The 19,315-nt window shown below is 36.8% G+C and overlaps 1 protein-coding gene across 1 annotated transcript; it reads left to right on the top strand.

The window, feature by feature from the left end:
* Positions 1–10,540: 10,540 nt before the first annotated feature.
* KERA (keratocan) lies at positions 10,541–18,399 on the top strand. Its single transcript, XM_076334356.1, has 3 exons — positions 10,541–10,582; positions 11,896–12,788; positions 18,227–18,399. The coding sequence occupies exons 2-3, from the start codon at positions 11,903–11,905 to the stop codon at positions 18,397–18,399; spliced, it is 1,059 nt and encodes a 352-aa protein (XP_076190471.1). The 5' UTR covers positions 10,541–10,582; positions 11,896–11,902.
* Positions 18,400–19,315: the final 916 nt, after the last annotated feature.

The following is a 19,315-nucleotide window of genomic DNA, read 5'->3' as shown; positions in this document are numbered from 1 at the left end:
GGATACCCTAGAAGGAAGTCTTCTGCCAAAATAGCAAACTACCAATGACCTCCCTCAGAAACTGAGGAACCTTCACCTTTCAATGAACACTTGGACAACTAAGAGAAAATGGCATTTGGCAGTACATTTTTATCTTGAACACCTCTTTCTTGTGGTTCAGAAATTCTCAGTTAGTTGGGGAGAGATAACACTGCACAGCTCGTTCTTTACACTATCTGTGAAAAAACTAGAACATGAGGTCCTTCTGTTAAAGGAGAAACATGACTACCTCTTTACTTTCATATTGTGAGACAGAGAAATACAGATTTCTGCTTCTGCATTAATGAATTGGTCTAAATCGCTATAAAGACTGTTTAAGTTCCCAATATCTACATATGTTGCAGAAACAGATAGGCAACACTATACATGTACCTTAGGTCTCAGTTTATGAAAGCTGCATGGATTGTTTTCTAGGCACTAGGCAGAAATGTAGGTGTTTGGGAATACTTAACAGAGCTAGAGCCTTGGAAACTGATTCATCATAACTTGCAATTTCTGCCCTTCCTGGAAGGGAAGGTGATGGACCTTGGTTATAAAGCCCTCAGCATTCTGGATACAGAAAAACTTGATGCATACATCCCTGTTCCCACCTAACCTGATCATATTATAAAATACTTATGTGTACAGGTGCAAACATGTTACTTAAAAGTAGGCAGACATGAACAGATAATAACACAGCTGCAGTAGCATAGAGACAGCGGAGTGGGTAAATTAGCCTGAACTAAACTCTGTTTAGGGCTACACAATATGCAGCCTATAGTATAGCTATACAATTTACTTACAATATGTGTCCCTCCTTTCAGGTCAAAATGGATAAATTTGTCATGACACTTCCATGTGAAGTTTCATATGGAAGAATTTACAAAAAATCAAGATCTTTTGGAAAGATATGAATTTGAAAGCAGACATAAAAAGGAAAGTTTGCTACTAGTGTCATGAAAAGCAGTATTACAACAACAATATACAAAATCAACAGACAAAAACTTCACCTATGAAATTTCAGGAACTGGTCTGCAAATATGTTGCACAGCCATTCACAAAGATAGAGACACCTTTCAAATAAACAAGTATTGTCTGATTTAAAAGACATTTTTCATGTTAGATTAAATTACAGAAGTTCCCTAGAAGGAACAGGCAGTGACTCACATGAATTTCTGGACATACACTGGAAGCATAAATCCTACATGCCCTCTACTGCTTTATAGAGTCCAGCATAGTCAAATGGATCAAGAAAGGAGTGAGCAGTGGTTGATTACGGCTGTCCTTCTAGTGCAAGGAACCTGGCAGGGTCCCATCCTTACTCACAAACCTTCAGTTTTACTGAAAGGAAATAAATAGGTAGTAGCTTAGCATAAACCAAATTATTTTGAGAACTGGGAACAAGAAGGCAAAACATCATTAAGAAAGGCAGTCTGAATTGTTATATGTGCAGCTGCAACAAGCATAGACTGAAGATGGTAGAGACTGTGAGGTTATAAAGCAAAACGAAGCTCAGTGGAGAGCCACTGAGATGGAAGGCTGCAAAGACAACTTCCCTCAGCCTTCTCCTTTCCAGACTATGCCAAGTCAATTTCCTTAGCCTCTCTGAATATACCGTATGCCTCAGTCCCATGATTTATTGCAGTCTTCCACTGCCTCAAAGAGCACTATAGAAAAAGGGGCCAGATTCAGGGGTGCACAATGAAAGGACAAAAAGGCAAAGGAAAAGTTCTAAAAAGAGAAGTTCAGGCTGGACATACAAAGAAATTCTTCACAATGAGCGTGTAAAGTACTGATACAGATTGCCCAAGGAGGCTGTGTACTCTCCATCCTTGGAAATTTTTAAAACTTGCATGGGCAGTGCCCTGAGGAACTGATCCGGCTTTAAAGTTAGCCTTATTTTTAGAAGGAGGTTGAACTAAATGACCTTCAGATGTTCCTTCAAACTTATTTATAATTTCTGTGAATCTGTGGTTCTAAGAATACTAGTAACCAATGGGGGACAACATCAATTTTAATAACCAGCTCTACAGCTGAAGAGTTTTGCATTAAATTCATGTGGAAAATTTATTGTTTCAGGTTCCAGTTCATAATTCAGACTCCCACGATACTCACAAAATCATAACTCAGCTAACATTGGATATAGATTCCATAGGCAAAAACTGTGGAAACTTCCCTTCGATGCCCAGATGTCTGCAGCTGACTTGTACAAATCTGCTCCCATTTTGACACTTGTGAGTTACTGAGTGCTGGCAGCAAAGTCAGAGATCCATCCCATCTAACTCTCCCATGTGGGACTGCAATGGCAAACATGCTTGGATGTCTACACAAAATAAGGGAAACAGTCTATGAGCTACCATCCCAGTGGACAGAGTGCTCATGGAGGACATTTTGGTTCTGAACATTTTTGCAGATTTAGATATTGGATGAAAGACTCTCAGTCTGTAAGAAAATAACTTAATAGTTATTTAGCTATATAGCTATAACTTATATAGCTTTCATGGATAAATACCTCTTAAATCTTTTCTACTTAGTGTGAACAGTTCAACATTAGTTAGCACAGAGAAAGAAAAAGACTGCTAACTGTACTTCAGGACACTCACCTTGAATGCAGGAATGTCAGGTTCAAGTGCCTGGGCAAATGATCGCTTTGTTATGCAAGGCAAAACAGCCTTAAAAGAAGAGGGTGAAGCACTTTTAATCACACTATACTCTGCAGCTTCTCAGATAAAGTTGTGGCTGTGGGCTAGACAGGAAATAATTGTGCTCATACCTCCACACGCTGGAACCACAAGAAGGATCCCACCGGTTGTTTCTGAGAGGTGACCTGCCTGAAGTGCCCAACTCAAAGAAGTTCAGAGGTGAGACTGAATTGCTCAAGGCTGGGTTCACTGAATCACAGTGAGTGATCATCACTTTGCCCTGAAGATTTCAGTTTGGATGATTTCCTACCTCACAAGGAAAGATATAAAGGATCATGGAGTTTTTTATTCCCTCCAAGAAAACAATCTTGAGTGACCTTTTGAACAACAGTGTCTAAATCCATTGTTATGAGATGTTTAAAAATATTTTTAAATGTTCATGAAAAAAATCCCACATTGTTTAAAATGGTTTATAAGTGCTGCCTATTCAGATCTGGTTGTAACAGTTAAACCACCGTAAGATCATTCTGATTAGCATATAGGCTGTGGTTTTATAGTTGCAGAGATCTCTCTACTATAATATCTCAGCAGCGGAGGTGGGAAAAATCACCCAAATATTTTCTCAGAATCAGACCCTGCAAGTGGGTTTTTTTTTTGTTCCCCAAGGGACAGGTATGAATGTTGGTAAGAGAAAGAAAACTAAGTCTGGGATACTAATGTGAATTGTAGCATATTTCTTTGCCAGAAAACATAACTAGCTGCTTAATAATACAGAATTTGCTGAATTTAGGCTTCTATCCTTCATCAGACATGCAAAACCTCACACATCTCATATCTATTGAGGAGCTGCTTGCTAGCTGCATGCCTCTAGGCATAGCTGCACTGCCTGCAAGGCAGGTAATACACATTTTCTTAATAGATAGATGGACTCCTTGTTGGGCTTGATGCACCAGCACTCAGCAGAGAAAGATATCACTGATCTGGAGAGCTTCCATGCCAGGAGTTCCATGCTAGTTTGGAGGTTGCTGCCCCTGTTATCTTTCCTACTGCAGCTCAATCAGTTCTTGTATTGCTCAGTTAGCACAAGGGTTTATGGCTACGGAGGTGACTGGGATAACATGTAGCCTTTGGACCTGCAAAGAGAATGGGCTGTTAGCTTTAACTATACAGGCAGCTACGCTGTGCAAAAGAGCATTTTTGTTTTTACCCCTTGTCTCCTAGCATGGGGTAAAACGTGCAAGACGGCAGTGTTATCTGGTCAACTTGACTAGAGCACATATTCCAAAAATTACAGACACTTTTGAATATATTGAATAATATCTGTAAAAATGTATTTCTATTGAAGATAAAGCTTTTATTGAAACGTGCATAAGACTTCAGATGGAAGTACTGGAAGTCTTTAGAAATTTCATACCTTATAAACCAATTTAATAATAAGCTGTCGTCAAGATAAACAAGGCCAAGTGCTGTCTTTCAAAATTCCTGTTTTCATCAACTTTCCAGTATCTCATTGTGTGCATCTGCTACCCATCTTACTCTGTAGACTGGTTTCCAAACTAGATAAACAAATGTTTCCTGAACTTCACATTTCGACTTCATCATTATGACCATTTTGCTGCCAAAAAAGTAAACAGTAAGACTAACAACTTCTCAAAATTATGTGCAAAGCCACATTGATTTCAAGAAGAATTTGTTATTCCATGTGTGAAAATGAGATGTTTTTATTAAGGTTCCTAAGTTTGGGTAAGAAAAGTCATCCTCTGCAGTATTTTCATTCCCACCCTAGATTCAAAAAGATAAGTTTGTTCCTAATGAAAACCACAGCCCTGAGATGAGGTGTATATTATACACAGAATGCAGAAAGAAATTGGGATTTACCTCTGGGATTCACAGTTGCCACCATGATGAGCGAAGAATCATCTAAGATAAGAGTAGGCAATGCTGGAGCACAACCCTGACTGTTTAGGGCCTCTGGAGTGCTGCACGGTGCTTGGATAGGGATGGATGCATGAATTCTCCCTGGAGCTGGGTTCTAGAGCTGTCTTCAGAGAAAAAGGTGGTGTTAGTTGGCACCAAAGCGCTGCATGTTGAGGACTTTCATCAATAGTATAAAGACTTAGTTTCAACATGTTCCATCTGACAGAATAATTAGTGACCAGAGTATTCATGGCGAGTGAGATTCTAGCTTCAAGACAGGACTCTGGAAGAAAACTTGAGTGCTTTGGGAAATGCCAACTCTCAAAAATTATGACCAATATAACAGTTTAAGAAAAAAAAATCACATATTCTAGTGTTTAATTTCAGTATTTCCCAAGAGTATCTGCATTAAAAATTAGACCAAAAAAAATATTACAATTAATGGAAAATAAAATAAGGGTTGGGTTTTCATATAGCTTATGCCATTTGGCTTTTCTTTTTGAATAATAAAAAAGCACCTGAACTTTGAATTTCTCGTCTGGCAGAATCACTATAGCAGAGCTTTATTATAAGGGGACTAAAATCTTTTTTTCATTAAGTTGTGGGAGTACTCTTTTATGAAACCCTTGTCATTTATTTTAGAGGACAGATCTTTCTATAAGTCTAAGCTTCTAGGAATTCATCATTGTGGGAATCTAAAATGAAGACAAAATCAAATATTTTTTGACTTCTTTAACAACAGAACAAAATAAGAGAACAAAACTAACACTAACACTTCACAGCCTGTTTTCACTATCTTTATGCTATCTCAGAATATTTAATCCATGATGGTTTACTTTTCAAAACTGCAGATTTACAGAATGGGCATTGGATGACTAATTCATGTTTTAATTTACCTTTAGTTGCCTGGAAAATATTAATCATCTAAATAGCCACATGCAGGCCCAAGAACTCAATGTATGTGTGGAATTGATAAATGCATGTTAGATATTTAATTTAAGATACATTTAGCATATATGGTTGTATATCTAGCATTTTAAAAATTGCGTCCCTGGGTAGGATAGATTTGTTTCAGTCTTGAAATTGTTGAAAGCATGAAAACAAATTAAGCTAAGAGATTGACAGCCACATTTACATAGTAGGTAAACTAAACCTAGCTAGCCAAGATAAATACCAGATCTTGGCATTGTGTCGTGGAACCTTTATGGTGTCACTGTGGTAAAAAGCTCAAAATAGAGAGAGAAAGGGAACAGACAGCCAAAAAATTCCTTAATGAAGCATATTCAGGAGAGCTCTATTTCCCTCGAAAGCTGAGCCCTTTTCCATAGTTATTCTGTTCTGAAATGTGTTGCCCTGCAAGGATTTCTTTAAGCTGAGCTACTCAGTTCTCACTGTGGTTTTTACAAGGGAGCGGAGGTGTGCAGAATGTAAACTGCTAGAATTTTGTTTCTGAACTTTTAGAATAGGATCTCATCTTCCTAAATACTATATAAAAAAGGGGTCAGATGACATTTACATTTCACAAATTAAGCCAGCCCAACTATTTTCTAGGGTTCCTTTAAACAACGTCTCCTAATCTAACCTGAAAGCTCCCCAGGTAAACTCCCTATACTTTAGCTGTCTGCATATGCACAGAAATGCCTATTTAAATAAGAGACGCAATTTCTCCCACTGAGAGGTCTAGGCAGGCAATTCTAGGCTTCTAGGAGAGGTGCAGAGTTCCTGCTCCTAAGTCTGTTTTGGTTTTGTTTTTTCACCAGGAATGATGTAGAGTAAAATGCGTCTGTAGGAGCAGGGTCTGGAACATCTGTGCTGGCTCCTTTGATCTGTCTGCACTGTCCCTTGGGCTAGCCTGAAGGGCTCACTCATCTGCTTTATTTTAGACTCTTTGGTCTTGCCGACCTTTTGTGGCTCCTTTTTAAAAGGAGTAGCAGATATTATTAATTGGGATATATCACTGTCTGGTGATCAGGGAACTGTTTGGAAATAGAAGTTTTGTCTTTCTGACTCTGAGTAAAACTCAGAGCTTCCTACTCTCTATTTCAAGCAGCAATGCAAAAAAGAGAGAGAGATCACCACTACGTGCCAATCTTCAGAAATGAAAGAGGCAGACTGAACCCTGAGTAAATGTAAACACCTGCCTTAAGTGGTCTGCATGGCTGTCTGGAGCTACCAGTAGAGTACATGGTGGAGGGTACATAAACTGGACTTACTTTCTTCTTCAGGTTTTGAAGCATCACCTTTTCTCTAGTCATCATGAAGGAAATTTAAAAGTATGTTTCAGATAAACTGATTGTCCTTTGGAGCAAGACACCTAGCATTTTAGTAAAGTAGTACCCAAATAAAGCACACTGGATTGCAGCCTTTGCTAAATGGAGCAATCCACAGGGCTGGTGAATTAGCTCTTCTTGCAGTATACTCCTGGGTTTGCTGGTGATGAACTATACACGTTTGATGTTTAACAGACCTTGCTTCGTATTAAATCTGAGACATATGGCAGCCATTACTGAAAGAAAGAAATGCATTTTTTCACCGTCAGCAACTTTGATGCTGAAACAGAACAAAAGCTCTTACAGCACTCCCAGTTGTCCATATCTCCTCCCAATGGGTCTTTCTAGTCTCTCTTTTTAGCCCTTCTAGTCTTTCTCAAGCTTATGGGCTGTTCTAGTCTCAAGCATGTAGATCACCCTGCTCAAGGAAATGTTACCACCCTCTGCGGTTGTTGGTGCTCCTCACTTTTTGATTATTTTTTAATACAGATTCTCTTATTACATTGATTAACAATGTGGATTGCCAGGATAATTATGGAGCAAAAATCCTGTAATAGCTTGAGACATCTTCCTCAAACTAGAATACTCCCAACAGTATCTTCTAAAAGGTCTTCAAAGTTCACAGAGTAGGCATTTGCAGTATTTTTACTGTAATAATTTTTCCACTTCCTTTAATCATCATGCAAATACCTTATATACTGTTACTTTTTGGGAGATTGTTCATGAACTCAGGAGCAGTTTGTATTTCACTGATATTTGCCTTTGATTGCTCAGCTTCACAAGTTAAAAATGACCTCATTAACACAAAATTCTTAGCCCCCTCTTACTGAAAATAAGGCCCTGGAAGGTGTCTCAGGTTGGATACTCAAAACAAAAATCCTCCCAAACCATTAGTCATTTCTGAAAATCTTGGCCGTGGTCTTTTATTAGTCTGTAAAACTTTATCACCATATATTGCACCCTTTAAATAATAAAAAGTAACACCAGATGATGGAGGACTGAACAAAACAAATGTATGATGGAGAATATGTGTGCAATCTTGAAGGTTTCGTGGAAAGCCGACCTTTCTCCAGAGTCTACTTGGGCACCCAAACAATCACTTGTTCCTGCAGAGATCTTTCCAAAATTTTTGAGTGCATGTGAGAATACATATTACAGTCATCACACCCTTTCTGCCTGATTTTGAGGACATTTCTTGTCTTTTTTTTCTGCTCGTTCTTTGCATCAGAAGAAATGAAAATTCACGTTATTGAGAAAGTCTTAGCAAATGTTTTTGCTGTTTTCTTCTCCTAGTGAAGAACTGCTTCTTTGAATGGGATGGCAACGTGTGTGTTTGATAAGGATCAAATACCTGGCCTCCAAATTGACTAAGGGCAGACTGTGACGTGCCTCTCCCTTGCTGAACATAGTTCATACAAACAGTTCCACTGCCTGTCACAAGGTAACCAGCAAGTCCCTCTGCCAGTGACTTCTGTGATAACATAATGAACATCTGCACATGATTAGCAGGTTAAAGGGTAAATTCAGACCCCCATGAAGCATAAGATAAATCAATCTTTCTTTTCTTGTTAAATGCAACATCTGGCAACTTGCATTTAAGTGTGTCACAACAGATATCTGCCAGCAGGACTCACTATTTTAAATCCTTCAGTATAACATCTGTGAAGGTCTCGGCTCATTCTTTAATGTTGAACAGACCTCAGTGCCTCCATATCCTCTCTACACACTCTGTGAAGATTTAGCACAAATGCAAACCAGTTTTATGTTGCACTGCCTGGCTTTTACAAGAATCATAGATGCACTTTTCATGGTGAAGCCTCCTTAAATCACTCACAACTGAACACGTAACTATTTTAACCTTCATACAGCAGTGCCTCTACCTCTCCCCACCTCTCTTCCGTGGACTCCAGCTGACAAGCCTCCTCATCATTAATGTGTGGTACCACGTCTGCTGCGGGAAGTCAAAGAAAACATTTTATGGCCTTGGTGTTTAAAGTAACACTCATAATGAAAAGGTTAATACAGTACATCTAATTTTTGTGCTTATAATTAGTACATCTGCTTAAAGCTAGAACCTTTATTTTTAGGTAGAGGTGTAAATTAATTTCATCTAATTTAAACTTTTGAAATATTCAGCTTATTATGCATGAAGGAATCAATTTTATACCTGGCTTATAAGAAAGACCTAACAATCTCTAAGAGATGTTGAAGGGTCTGGAGTTCTAGCAGAGTGAAACACTTAAACACTTGTTTTATTTTTAAGCACATACTTAAGCCATGTAAAAATTACTGGTAGTAAGGATGTATTTTTTCCTAAACAAAAAACAAAGTAGTACAAACATATACTTATGAAAAAAATTTTATGACGTGTTTAATATTAGTCTTGCTGAAGTCAGTGGAAGCTGCCCATGTACTTAAGGGTTGTTTTCCTTTTTTTTTTATTACTTATCTTTTTGTCTACTCTACTTCTAAACTTCTTTTGAGACATTCTTAATTTAGGAAGCAAAGTATTAAACATTATGGAATAAGTTGTTAGAGGTTTTATTGTTAAAATCAATTAGATGAAACTGAATAAAAATAATTATATAAATAAGTTTTAAAACTAATATAAAGTCATAAAAGGTACCAGGATATATTATATGTTTTCAGTATTTTCATTAGCTTTTTCCCCAAAATACTTATGCTGTTGTTCTGGCTTTGAATGTGGCTAGTTTTCCTGATATGAAGTTGTTGCTTTAAGTTTGGACTAAAAAAGAAAACAAAAATCCTCCAACATATTTAATGTGAGAAATATGTGTCTATGCCTTGGATAGCAAGTTGTCTGGAAAGAGTTTACTTTAGATCAATGATAAACCAAGATAATTAATTGGTGCCTTGATAATTAGAACCAGACCTCACTGCAGGAGGCACTGGAGAGTATGATAACTTTGTAGAAATATATATAAATACCTCTCTGAACAAAAAGAAAAAGGTATGGTTTAATCTTTAAAGAAATGAAAATATGTTATTAAAAAATTCTTAGCAAATGCTTTTGCTATCTTCTTCTCCTAATCAAGAATTATGTCTTTAAATGGCATGGCAGCATCTGCATTTGATAAAAATCAAATAAAATATTTCCGTAGAAACAGATGGCACTGTTTTTAATTCTTTGTGGCCAGTTCAGGTATTATGAGAATGAATTATGATGTAAGTGAGCTTTGCGTGTAAATTATCTTCTGACAAAAATTTTGAATAAAGGTACATTTTGTGTTACCTGTTTCATCTAGACCAGTTCCTCTCATCTGCTAAAACATAAAAATCAAACGCCTTCAGCTTTGTGGCTGCTTGATATTAAAGTCAGGATTTCCTGTCTTTTCCTGCGTAGGTGCTGAGGTGCCTTAGTTATTTTAGGGGTTAAAAGCTGTAGCCACTGATGCGTATATATTAGGCTGTATTCATAGAACACGGCTTGTAGCCTGACTCAAGCTATTACAGTCTGACAACAGTGACCAATAGAAAGAGAAGAAGATCCAAGAAAGCTGAGGTAAGCCCAAACTCTGAAGCAATGTCAAATTAGAAACAATAGCTAATAAGGTGTGTGTGGTAATACATCTGGGAAAATTAGAATGTACTTCAAGTTTTATATGCTATTAATTCTTAGGACAGGAAGCAAACACAGTTGTTAGCAGCCAAAGGCTGTGAATTTACAGTGATTTCTAACTGGCTTCAGATAGCTACAGGAACTTGACTAACAAGGTAAATTATTTTCTATTTCTTTTTAAAATTGTTATTAAGGTTATGAATATTTACACAGTGAGAAGTTGCCATTTCACTGTGTAAATTAGAGATCTTATTCTTCAGAAATATTTTATTTGTCCTTTTTTGGAGTGCTTCCAGATAGCAGTTTCTGAGGCTGGAAGATCTGTAGGATACTGCACTTGTTACTGCTAATAACAATGTCGAAAACTATTAAATGACTACATATCATATGCAGCAACTTAACTGAGCTCTTAACCTTACTGGTGCCTTAATCCTATGAGAGAATTTACTTTATATTTAAATACTATTTTTTCCAAAACTAACCTCCTAATTTTGACCAGAAATTTCAGCTACCAGTCTCTTGCTTCTGCATTGCAAAATGCTTGCTAATCTTCATCAGAAAGCAAGCAAGATAACAGAGTTTGTTAAGCCCTGTTTTTGTGCTACAAAAATATTTCCTTTTGGAGTAAATTACCATTGATTATTTTGTTCATCATTTAACGGTGGAAGAGGTTAAACAAAAAAAAATAATTAAGTAGGTAAAATAGATACAAGATGCAAGAGTGTATATGATATAATTTGGTTAGGACTTACTTTTTGTGTCATTTAGATCAGGCATTTGTTTTGGCTGTTTGCTTTAAAGAAGGAAATTCATAACTTTGGATATGAGAGTGAATGAGGGAGGGGAATGGATTACTCATATTCCCTCCAAGCTTTTTAAGAACATGCCCAACAAACAGCTGTTAAAATACTCTTTGATCTTTCACTTTTCTGTGATGAGAAAAGACCCTGGAAAATCTGATCCAGATGCAATTATAATTTCAGAGAGAGGAAAAACAGAACAGAGGGTATGATTAATTTTAAAAGGAAGAACACTGAGTACAATAGTATTTATATCATCATGGTATTGATAGCTTTACTGAAGATGGTACATTATATAAAGTGGTTTATAGCTCTGTACAGGAAAACTTAAATAAATTTATAAGAAACACTGATTTAATGTCAGAAAAATGATCCATGATTTCAGGTTCTTTGAAATGACTCTTGCATAAACATCAGTTAAATCGGTAGCCAATGTGGAGTCTAAGTTGAATCAGGAAAATGTTCTTCAACATGTAGCACTGAATTGTTTATACCTCTTATATTACTGTTCAGTTTTTCCTTAACATACTACAGGTAATACCACAGAGGACAGAATTTGGCTGTTTATAAAGGAAATATTTTTTTCTATGTAATACTGCTTTGTTAATGTAGCTTGCTGTTAGAGAGTTCTGTTGAGAGACAGCTAATTGTTTTTCTCCCCTTCCAAGGCAAACAATGACTCTAAAAGTCTACACAAGCCTTTTGCTCTTATTCTTGGTCAATTCTGTGTGGACTCGAACTGTGAGACAAGTTTATGATGAGCTGGATCCTGAGCATTGGGCTCACTACACTTCTGAGTGTCCACGAGAGTGCTTTTGTCCTCCTAGTTTCCCCAATGCATTATACTGTGATAACAAAGGACTTAAAGAAATACCTCCAATCCCAGCAAGAATTTGGTATCTCTATCTTCAAAACAATCAAATTGAAACAGTTTCAGAGAAACCTTTTGTGAATGCCACTCATCTGAGATGGATAAATCTGAACAAGAATAAGATCACCAACAGTGGAATTGAGAGTGGTGTGCTGAGCAAGCTGAAAAGGCTGCTTTACTTATTCCTTGAAGATAATGAATTGGAAGAGGTGCCTGCCCCATTACCAGTGGGCCTGGAACAGCTAAGACTGGCTAGAAACAAAATCTCTAGAATCCCAGAAGGAGTCTTCAGCAACTTGGAAAACCTTACTATGTTAGATCTGCACCAGAACAGTTTGTTGGACAGCGCTCTTCAAAGTGATACCTTCCAAGGACTCAACAACCTTATGCAACTCAACATAGCAAAAAATTCACTCAAGAAAATGCCTTTAAGCATTCCAGCTAACACACTGCAGCTGTTTTTGGACAACAACTCCATTGAAGTGATACCAGAAAACTACTTCAGTGCAATACCCAAAGTGACTTTCCTTAGGCTGAACTACAATAAATTATCTGATGATGGTATTCCCCCAAATGGGTTTAATGTTTCATCTATTCTAGATCTACAGCTGTCTCACAACCAGCTTACTAAAATTCCACCAATCAATGCTCATCTTGAGCACCTTCACCTTGATCACAACAGAATCAAAAGTAAGTGTGTATTGTCAGTGTGGGATCCTACCAAGAAATAATTATTTTAAAATGTCTGCTTAACTACAAAAAATGCTCTTTGAAATAAAGAGATTAAAAATGTGCTGTAGATTATAGGAAGATGAGCAAGAGGACCTCCCACAGGCCAGTTTTCAAGTCAGGTCTAAAATATGACAACCAAATATGTGCATGGAAGTAATACCACATGTGAAAAACGTTCATATGCAGACAGAAAAAGCATTTTGCAAGCAGATCAGAAATATGAGCGGATTAAGGAGAATTTGTGCATTCACATTTTGCTATGTACATGCCAGTAACCAGTTTGTGGGAACAAATTAAGTTTCCCACAGAAAGGCTAAGAGTAAATAAGCAAGAAACAACAACAAAAAAGTGGGTGCAACAAGTTAGGATATTCAATCCACATCTGTATGACTCTTAGATTTTCAAAGTTCCTGAGCACGTTATGGACCACTAAACTAACAGAATTGCTGTATGCTCAATTCTTCTGAGTATATCTCTGCCCACCTAAATTATGTAGTAGGAGCTTAAGGTGAGGCACCCTTAAAATGGAATAAAATATTGGCTGCAGTCAACAAAATCTATTTCAAATATGACTAATTAGAAAGTGGATATTGAATATTTCAGTCTTGAATATCCTTCCCATCTTTTGTTTACTGTGCACAAAATGCAGACACTTGGGTTTAGTCTTCATGAAAAATCTTTCACTTGACTTTACAGAAGTTTTGTCCTACTAAGGTTTATCTCCTCAAATGTCTTCTAACATTTTCCACTTTGTATAAATGAGACAAGGTTTTGTACCCAAGGCAACAGAAGCTTGTGGTCATGTCATAGTTCTGCTTCTAGCACTGCTTCCAGATTCATCCAGATACAGCAGGGATGTGGTTAGGGACACTGGGTAAAGTATCTGTTCAGCAAGTCCCATAGACCTTAAATCCTTTGTTTCATGCCAAAAGCCAAAATCAAAGTGATGACTTTCTATTTATCACTGCACAGAAGGTAACCAAGTCTCTACATTTGTCTTCCTGTCATGCTGATTTAATCAAATAAATGGTTTCTTATTCCTGTATTGTGTCACTGTAGTTCACAAATATACTAAAAATAATGGTTTGGCTTCTGTATGAAACAAGGACATATCAAAGAAAGATACCTATTAATTCACTGCAGGTTAATTCACTGCATTTTGCAAAATAAATCTATAAAACCTTGTAAAGAAAAATAAATTTTGTACAACTGGCACATATTTAAGTGGCCTGCAAGAAGTCTAAAAGTTAATTAGAGATAGGGCTTATGACATAGGTTGTTACTGAACATATTTATTTGCCCGCTGGTTACAAAGGGATTTATTTTAATTGCTTCACTGCAAGGCCTCAGGTGCAGACTTTATCTCCTGTCACTTTAAGTGGACACTAAATTGAAATCAATGGAGTGTAACTTGTCCAGTTTAAGGAGTCTTTTGTGTCTAGGTAGTATTTAAAGACCTGCCAAATTATCTTCCTTTCCTAAATAAGTTTAAAAAAGGTGAAACCCATGAAAATCAATGTGTAGTATGTGCAATATCAAGTCCCATTTTCCAATGACACATGGGTACCCATGAGCCTAAATCACAATAGTTTTCCACAAGCCTTATATTCCTTAATGCCTTTACCACTTTTCAAAATTCATTGCTAAATTAAGCACAACACTGCTCCTAATTTAAAAAAAAAAAAAAGTTTTTATTCTTAGTAACCACATATAAAGGAATCAAAAAATATTAAAAAAGGCAACCTGACACCTTAAATGAAATGTAGGTATTATGTAAGGCACATTCTACCACATAGCATAATTGTCCAAGAGGTAAGGGATAACGACACAGTCTTCATGAGACACTGCTCTAATAGATGGTATCTCAAAGGGCCTTTAGGCCCTTTGCAATTTAGGATTGCAAACAAGGAATGTAATTCCATCAGGCAGGAGTAATAACATGTGGCATTCATTCTGCAGATTGATTTTGTCATCTTAAACCCGGGAAGATGATGATCAGTCATTACTTTAAGATAACCCATGTAAAAGATTTGAAAGAAAAATAACTGTAAAAGCCTGGATCTGGTTTCTCTACAAAAGAGTCCCCCTGAAGGTTTACTTTTACGTGTGCAGTACAAACCCTTTTTATAATATTAATTCTCAGATACCCCTGCACACCTGCCAATTGCTGCTTTATTTTCCCTTGGTGGTTCATAGTTACACTGCTGGCAATGCAAGAGCTCAGACAACAAAATTTCTATGTAAATATTATTTGCCTATTTCTTATTGTATGTTATTGTATAACATCAGTTCTTCATGTAAGTCCAAAGCCCTATTTCTCCAAGGAGAATTTATGAAGATATAAGGCAATATCCTGAAGTTCAGTGAAGTCAATGATAGCCTCATCATTGGTCTCAGTGGAACCAGGATTTTGCCTCTGGTCCCTTCCCCAAGGTTCTCAGTGAACAGAGGAAAAAAAGTACTTGAAGTTTGGAAGCAAAATCAACATAAAACCAAAACTAATTATGGCTACAACAGATACGCACCACACTTGTTCCATGGCATTTTAAAACACACATGTTTACATATTTATTTATGAGATACACATGCAGGGTTCTGGGGAGATGTCAAATGATGGAAAAGGGAGTGTTAGAGGAAGCAAAAAGAAGAGAAGGCATGAAATGATGATATAGCAAGTAAGCAAGGGTAAGCAGGTGGTATTACAGTGTGATAAAAGGGAGAGAACATTAAGTTCCTCTAGAGGAACACCAGGAGATTGGGATAGCTCCTCTGAGCTAATATTATTCCATGTGTAGAGAAAAGGAGAAGTCCTTGGGACAAGTAGCAATGCCAGTCTGTCAGAATCCATTATAGGATATTTGGAAAGAAATGGTTGAAGTTACAGATCCTGACGACTTGTCAGACTCCTGCGCTATAGCTGGTACTAGCTTCTTTGCTGGAAGAGCCCAGAAAGATACAGATTTCCAGGCTGATCCATGGCTGCTGCAGTTAAGTATTATGTGAAAAGGAGAAAGGGAGTCCAACTATTCGAGTTGGACTACAGTGAGTGCAGCTAGAGGTTACAAGAATAGAACAGAAATATGCTCACAGTCATATATGTCAGAACACATCTATCTTCTAGATCAACTTACTTTCTGAATGTTTCTAAATTATGAGTTTTACTGGAAAAGAAACAGGATCTTCTGTGGTTCTTCAGCAGACATACAGTATTAGCCATTAATGAGAACCTCTTTTGCAGTTTTCCCCTACAGCAGCTCCAGAGTCTCATTTTTAAATATTACACCATTTAACAATACTGTTGACAACAGGTGGAATTCATCTTATTTGAATTAACCATCCTAGATTTCTGTATCTAGTTTGGGTTAGTCATACAGACCACCTACTCAGTTAATGGAAGGAGATACACAATTGCAGAGGGAAAATCATCCCATCTTAAGGAAGCGTTCATCTCTCTCCAGAGTTTATGAACAGAGTCTAAATGGTTTACTTAGACTGACACTTACCCTCTACATGGATCAGTTTAGGCAGGGTGAATTGTACCCGTGTAGATGGATTGTCCCTCCTGCTTAAGCAAAATTCAGCAATATACCCATGAACAGGACTGCAAGAGAAGAGGAGAGAGAGAGGCTTTTACTCCTCTGATAGTTTGGATAGGATTTCCTGTTCATGGGAAGAGAACAATAAAAAACCAAACCACTTCATATCACACATCATCAGGAAATAACTTCTTCATAGGTGGCCTGTGGTTAGAGAACTGCTGCCTCACTTTAAGGTTGGAGTAATTAACCCAGTGAAAACTAGTGCAGTGGGATAGTTTCTAGGTCAGAGAACACAGAGATTTAGAACACACTTGAAGCCATCTTGTCTCCTAAGGACAGTAGTGCTGACCTGAAAAGGCAGATATTTTCTGCTACATAGTGTTGATTCACTTGTAAAACTTTTAATAATTGCTTTCATAATGAAGCCTCACTCTCAAGCTTCCTGCTTTGTAGCTTCACACATAAAAATAAGTTGTAGCTTGTTTCTTCGAAGAATATCAAATGCTTTACAAACATTAATCAAATATCACAACATAGGCAAAGACATTTTGATATCATGGATATGATAAAAGTCTTAGGCCTTGGCCAACTGGATGTACTTATCTAGTTTCCATGACAAAGATAAAGTCCATTTCCAAGATGTTGCAAACATCTGGGCAGTTTTTCAAAATAAATGTTTTTTTTTCTTTTGGGGGAAAAAAAAAGGGGGGGGGGCGGGTGTTTCATCATAACATTTAACCAATTTGGGGGATTATAATCAAAAGATGTGTGCATATTATCATTGGTAAATATAAGGGGAGAAAAATTTTGGTAGAAAGCTTTTCTTTTCCTATTTCTGGGTTGCTAAAAAACCTGTGCTCAAAAAAAATCTGTTATACACACATTCTCCATTCAATCACTTTTTGCAGATGGTCTGGGGCCAACAAGATCCTCAAGCAGTCACACCAATCACTAAATACCTTAATTTGGTCAAAGAAATTTGACATTTTTGATAAACAAACACCATTTCATTATTTTCTAGAATAAGGCCATGATGAGGCTGAAATAAGGCAGCGGCAGCCTCATTATTCAACAACTGAAGACAAAATATGAAAAGCATTTTAGCCAAGTGACAGTGCAGAGGTAGCTTAAGGAAGACAATGTAAAGAACTCAATCTATTGGACTCTTATCAAAATGGGTAATGATTTAAGCCATAGTTTCAAATTTTATCTGAACTGAAACAAACTATGTGTGATTTATAAAGAATTTTAAGGACTTGTTGGCTTTCAGATTAGGAAGAAAAATATCCCATTGCACGAGTTACATTCTTGTAATTAAAACCAACTGTACTGAAAAATTTGAGAGAACAGGAAAGTACAGATATTAAAAGTTACAGACACTATATGAAAAGCTCCTCTGATGCATGACTGTTATTATTTTGAATGCAAGATCTTCATTGGGGAATGTTATCAGCTAAAATTAATATACTGTCATTGCAGTAAGATGTTCAAAATCCCTCAGCATTAACCTTGTTCTCTGAGGGCAGAGAGCTATTTCTCAATGAACAGTTACCCAGTAGTTGTCTAAATTAGTTTCCTCTCTGTCCAAGGTAAAAATATACATCCAGTGGCCTTTATTCATAACTGCAGCACATTAAATATGTGATTCACTGATCTAGATTACATTATGTTAAGGTGGTTTTTTGCTTGATCAAAAAAAGCAATTAATTGTTAATTCGGCATTTTCCAACTCTGATAGGAGCAAGTGTCTCCCATACAAATATCAGTGGAAGCCTGTTTTATTTGTTTTCTAAATGAATTTTATCTTCATGAACCTTTCCTATGGAAATTACCTAACATGTTGATCTACATTTTCAGGTGTCAATGGTACTCAGATATGCCCAGTCTCAATTTCCGTAGCAGAAGACTATGGGTTTTATGGCAACATCCCTCGCCTCCGATACCTTCGCCTGGATGGAAACGAAATTCAACCTCCAATCCCATTGGACATCATGATATGTTTCCAACTACTTCAAGCTGTTGTCATATAAAGATATCACGGTGTCACTCTTGTGCTGTGAGAGTGCTAAGATACAAGTTTTGCTGGAATGAAACTTGTTCTAACTCATAAATCAAGAAGTAACAGCTTTATTTTGACTTTAATTTTTTCTTTGCTTGCATCTTTTCTATGGCTGAAAAGATTGTTCCTCTTTCAGAAGAGATTTTGGATGGCCATGAAACATGCTTAACACTTTACCTAGGAATTCCTAATGCGAATATATTGAAAATCGTCTGTGTAAGATCCCAAATATTCCAAAGCAAATTCTTGTCTACTCCATCTTTCTTGTCAAATGCTACAATGTCTATCCTGTTAACATCATTGCTACAGACAAATTATAACTCCTTATTTTGTTACATAGTAACTAACACAATGAATTTGGGTGTACTTGGCTAAATATATATGCTAGAAAAATCATGAGTTGCATGACTACTAGTTATCAGAACTGCCGCTGCCTTTTTTAAGATAGTGACTAATGGTGAACAACCACTTAACATGTAAATAACTCATAAATTGCTGTCATCCTTTGAAAGCTGATAATTTTAGGTCATGAAGTATATGAGGCTCAGAGTCCAAAGCAATATTCTGAATATATATTGTTGTATGGACTCATTTAGTGTATGATTTCAGAACTGGAATACACTGATTCAACTGAAATTCAGGGACAAGGGAACACGAGATGAAATCTTGGTCTATCAAAGTGCCAATTTTCTGCTGTTTCATTCTGCAGTATTCCATTTCTAGTTTTGACACTATTTCTTTCTGTAGCTTTGGGATAGTCATTGAATATTTGGTTTATTTTAGCTTCCATAGAGATAAAACCAAGAACAGTAATGATTACATATTTCACAGACCAGGTACTTCACAAAAATTGGAATGGCTAGTTAATATAACGGTGATAAAAAGAA

The sequence above is a fragment of the Aptenodytes patagonicus genome, chromosome 1, assembly GCF_965638725.1.
Source record: "Aptenodytes patagonicus chromosome 1, bAptPat1.pri.cur, whole genome shotgun sequence".
In the NCBI taxonomy this organism is placed as follows: Eukaryota; Metazoa; Chordata; class Aves; order Sphenisciformes; family Spheniscidae; genus Aptenodytes; species Aptenodytes patagonicus.
The sequence above is the reverse complement of the archived record's forward strand: the minus strand, read 5'-3'. Positions and strand labels throughout refer to the sequence as shown.

What these genes read in the sequence shown, in the direction of transcription:
- KERA (XM_076334356.1), top strand. Translation starts at nt 11,903, where the DNA reads ATGACTCTAAAAGTCTACACAAGCCTTTTGCTCTTATTCTTGGTCAAT. An exon ending in TGATCACAACAGAATCAAAA is followed by an intron (nt 12,789 to 18,226) that starts GTAAGTGTGTAT and finishes CTACATTTTCAG; the next exon opens with GTGTCAATGGTACTCAGATA.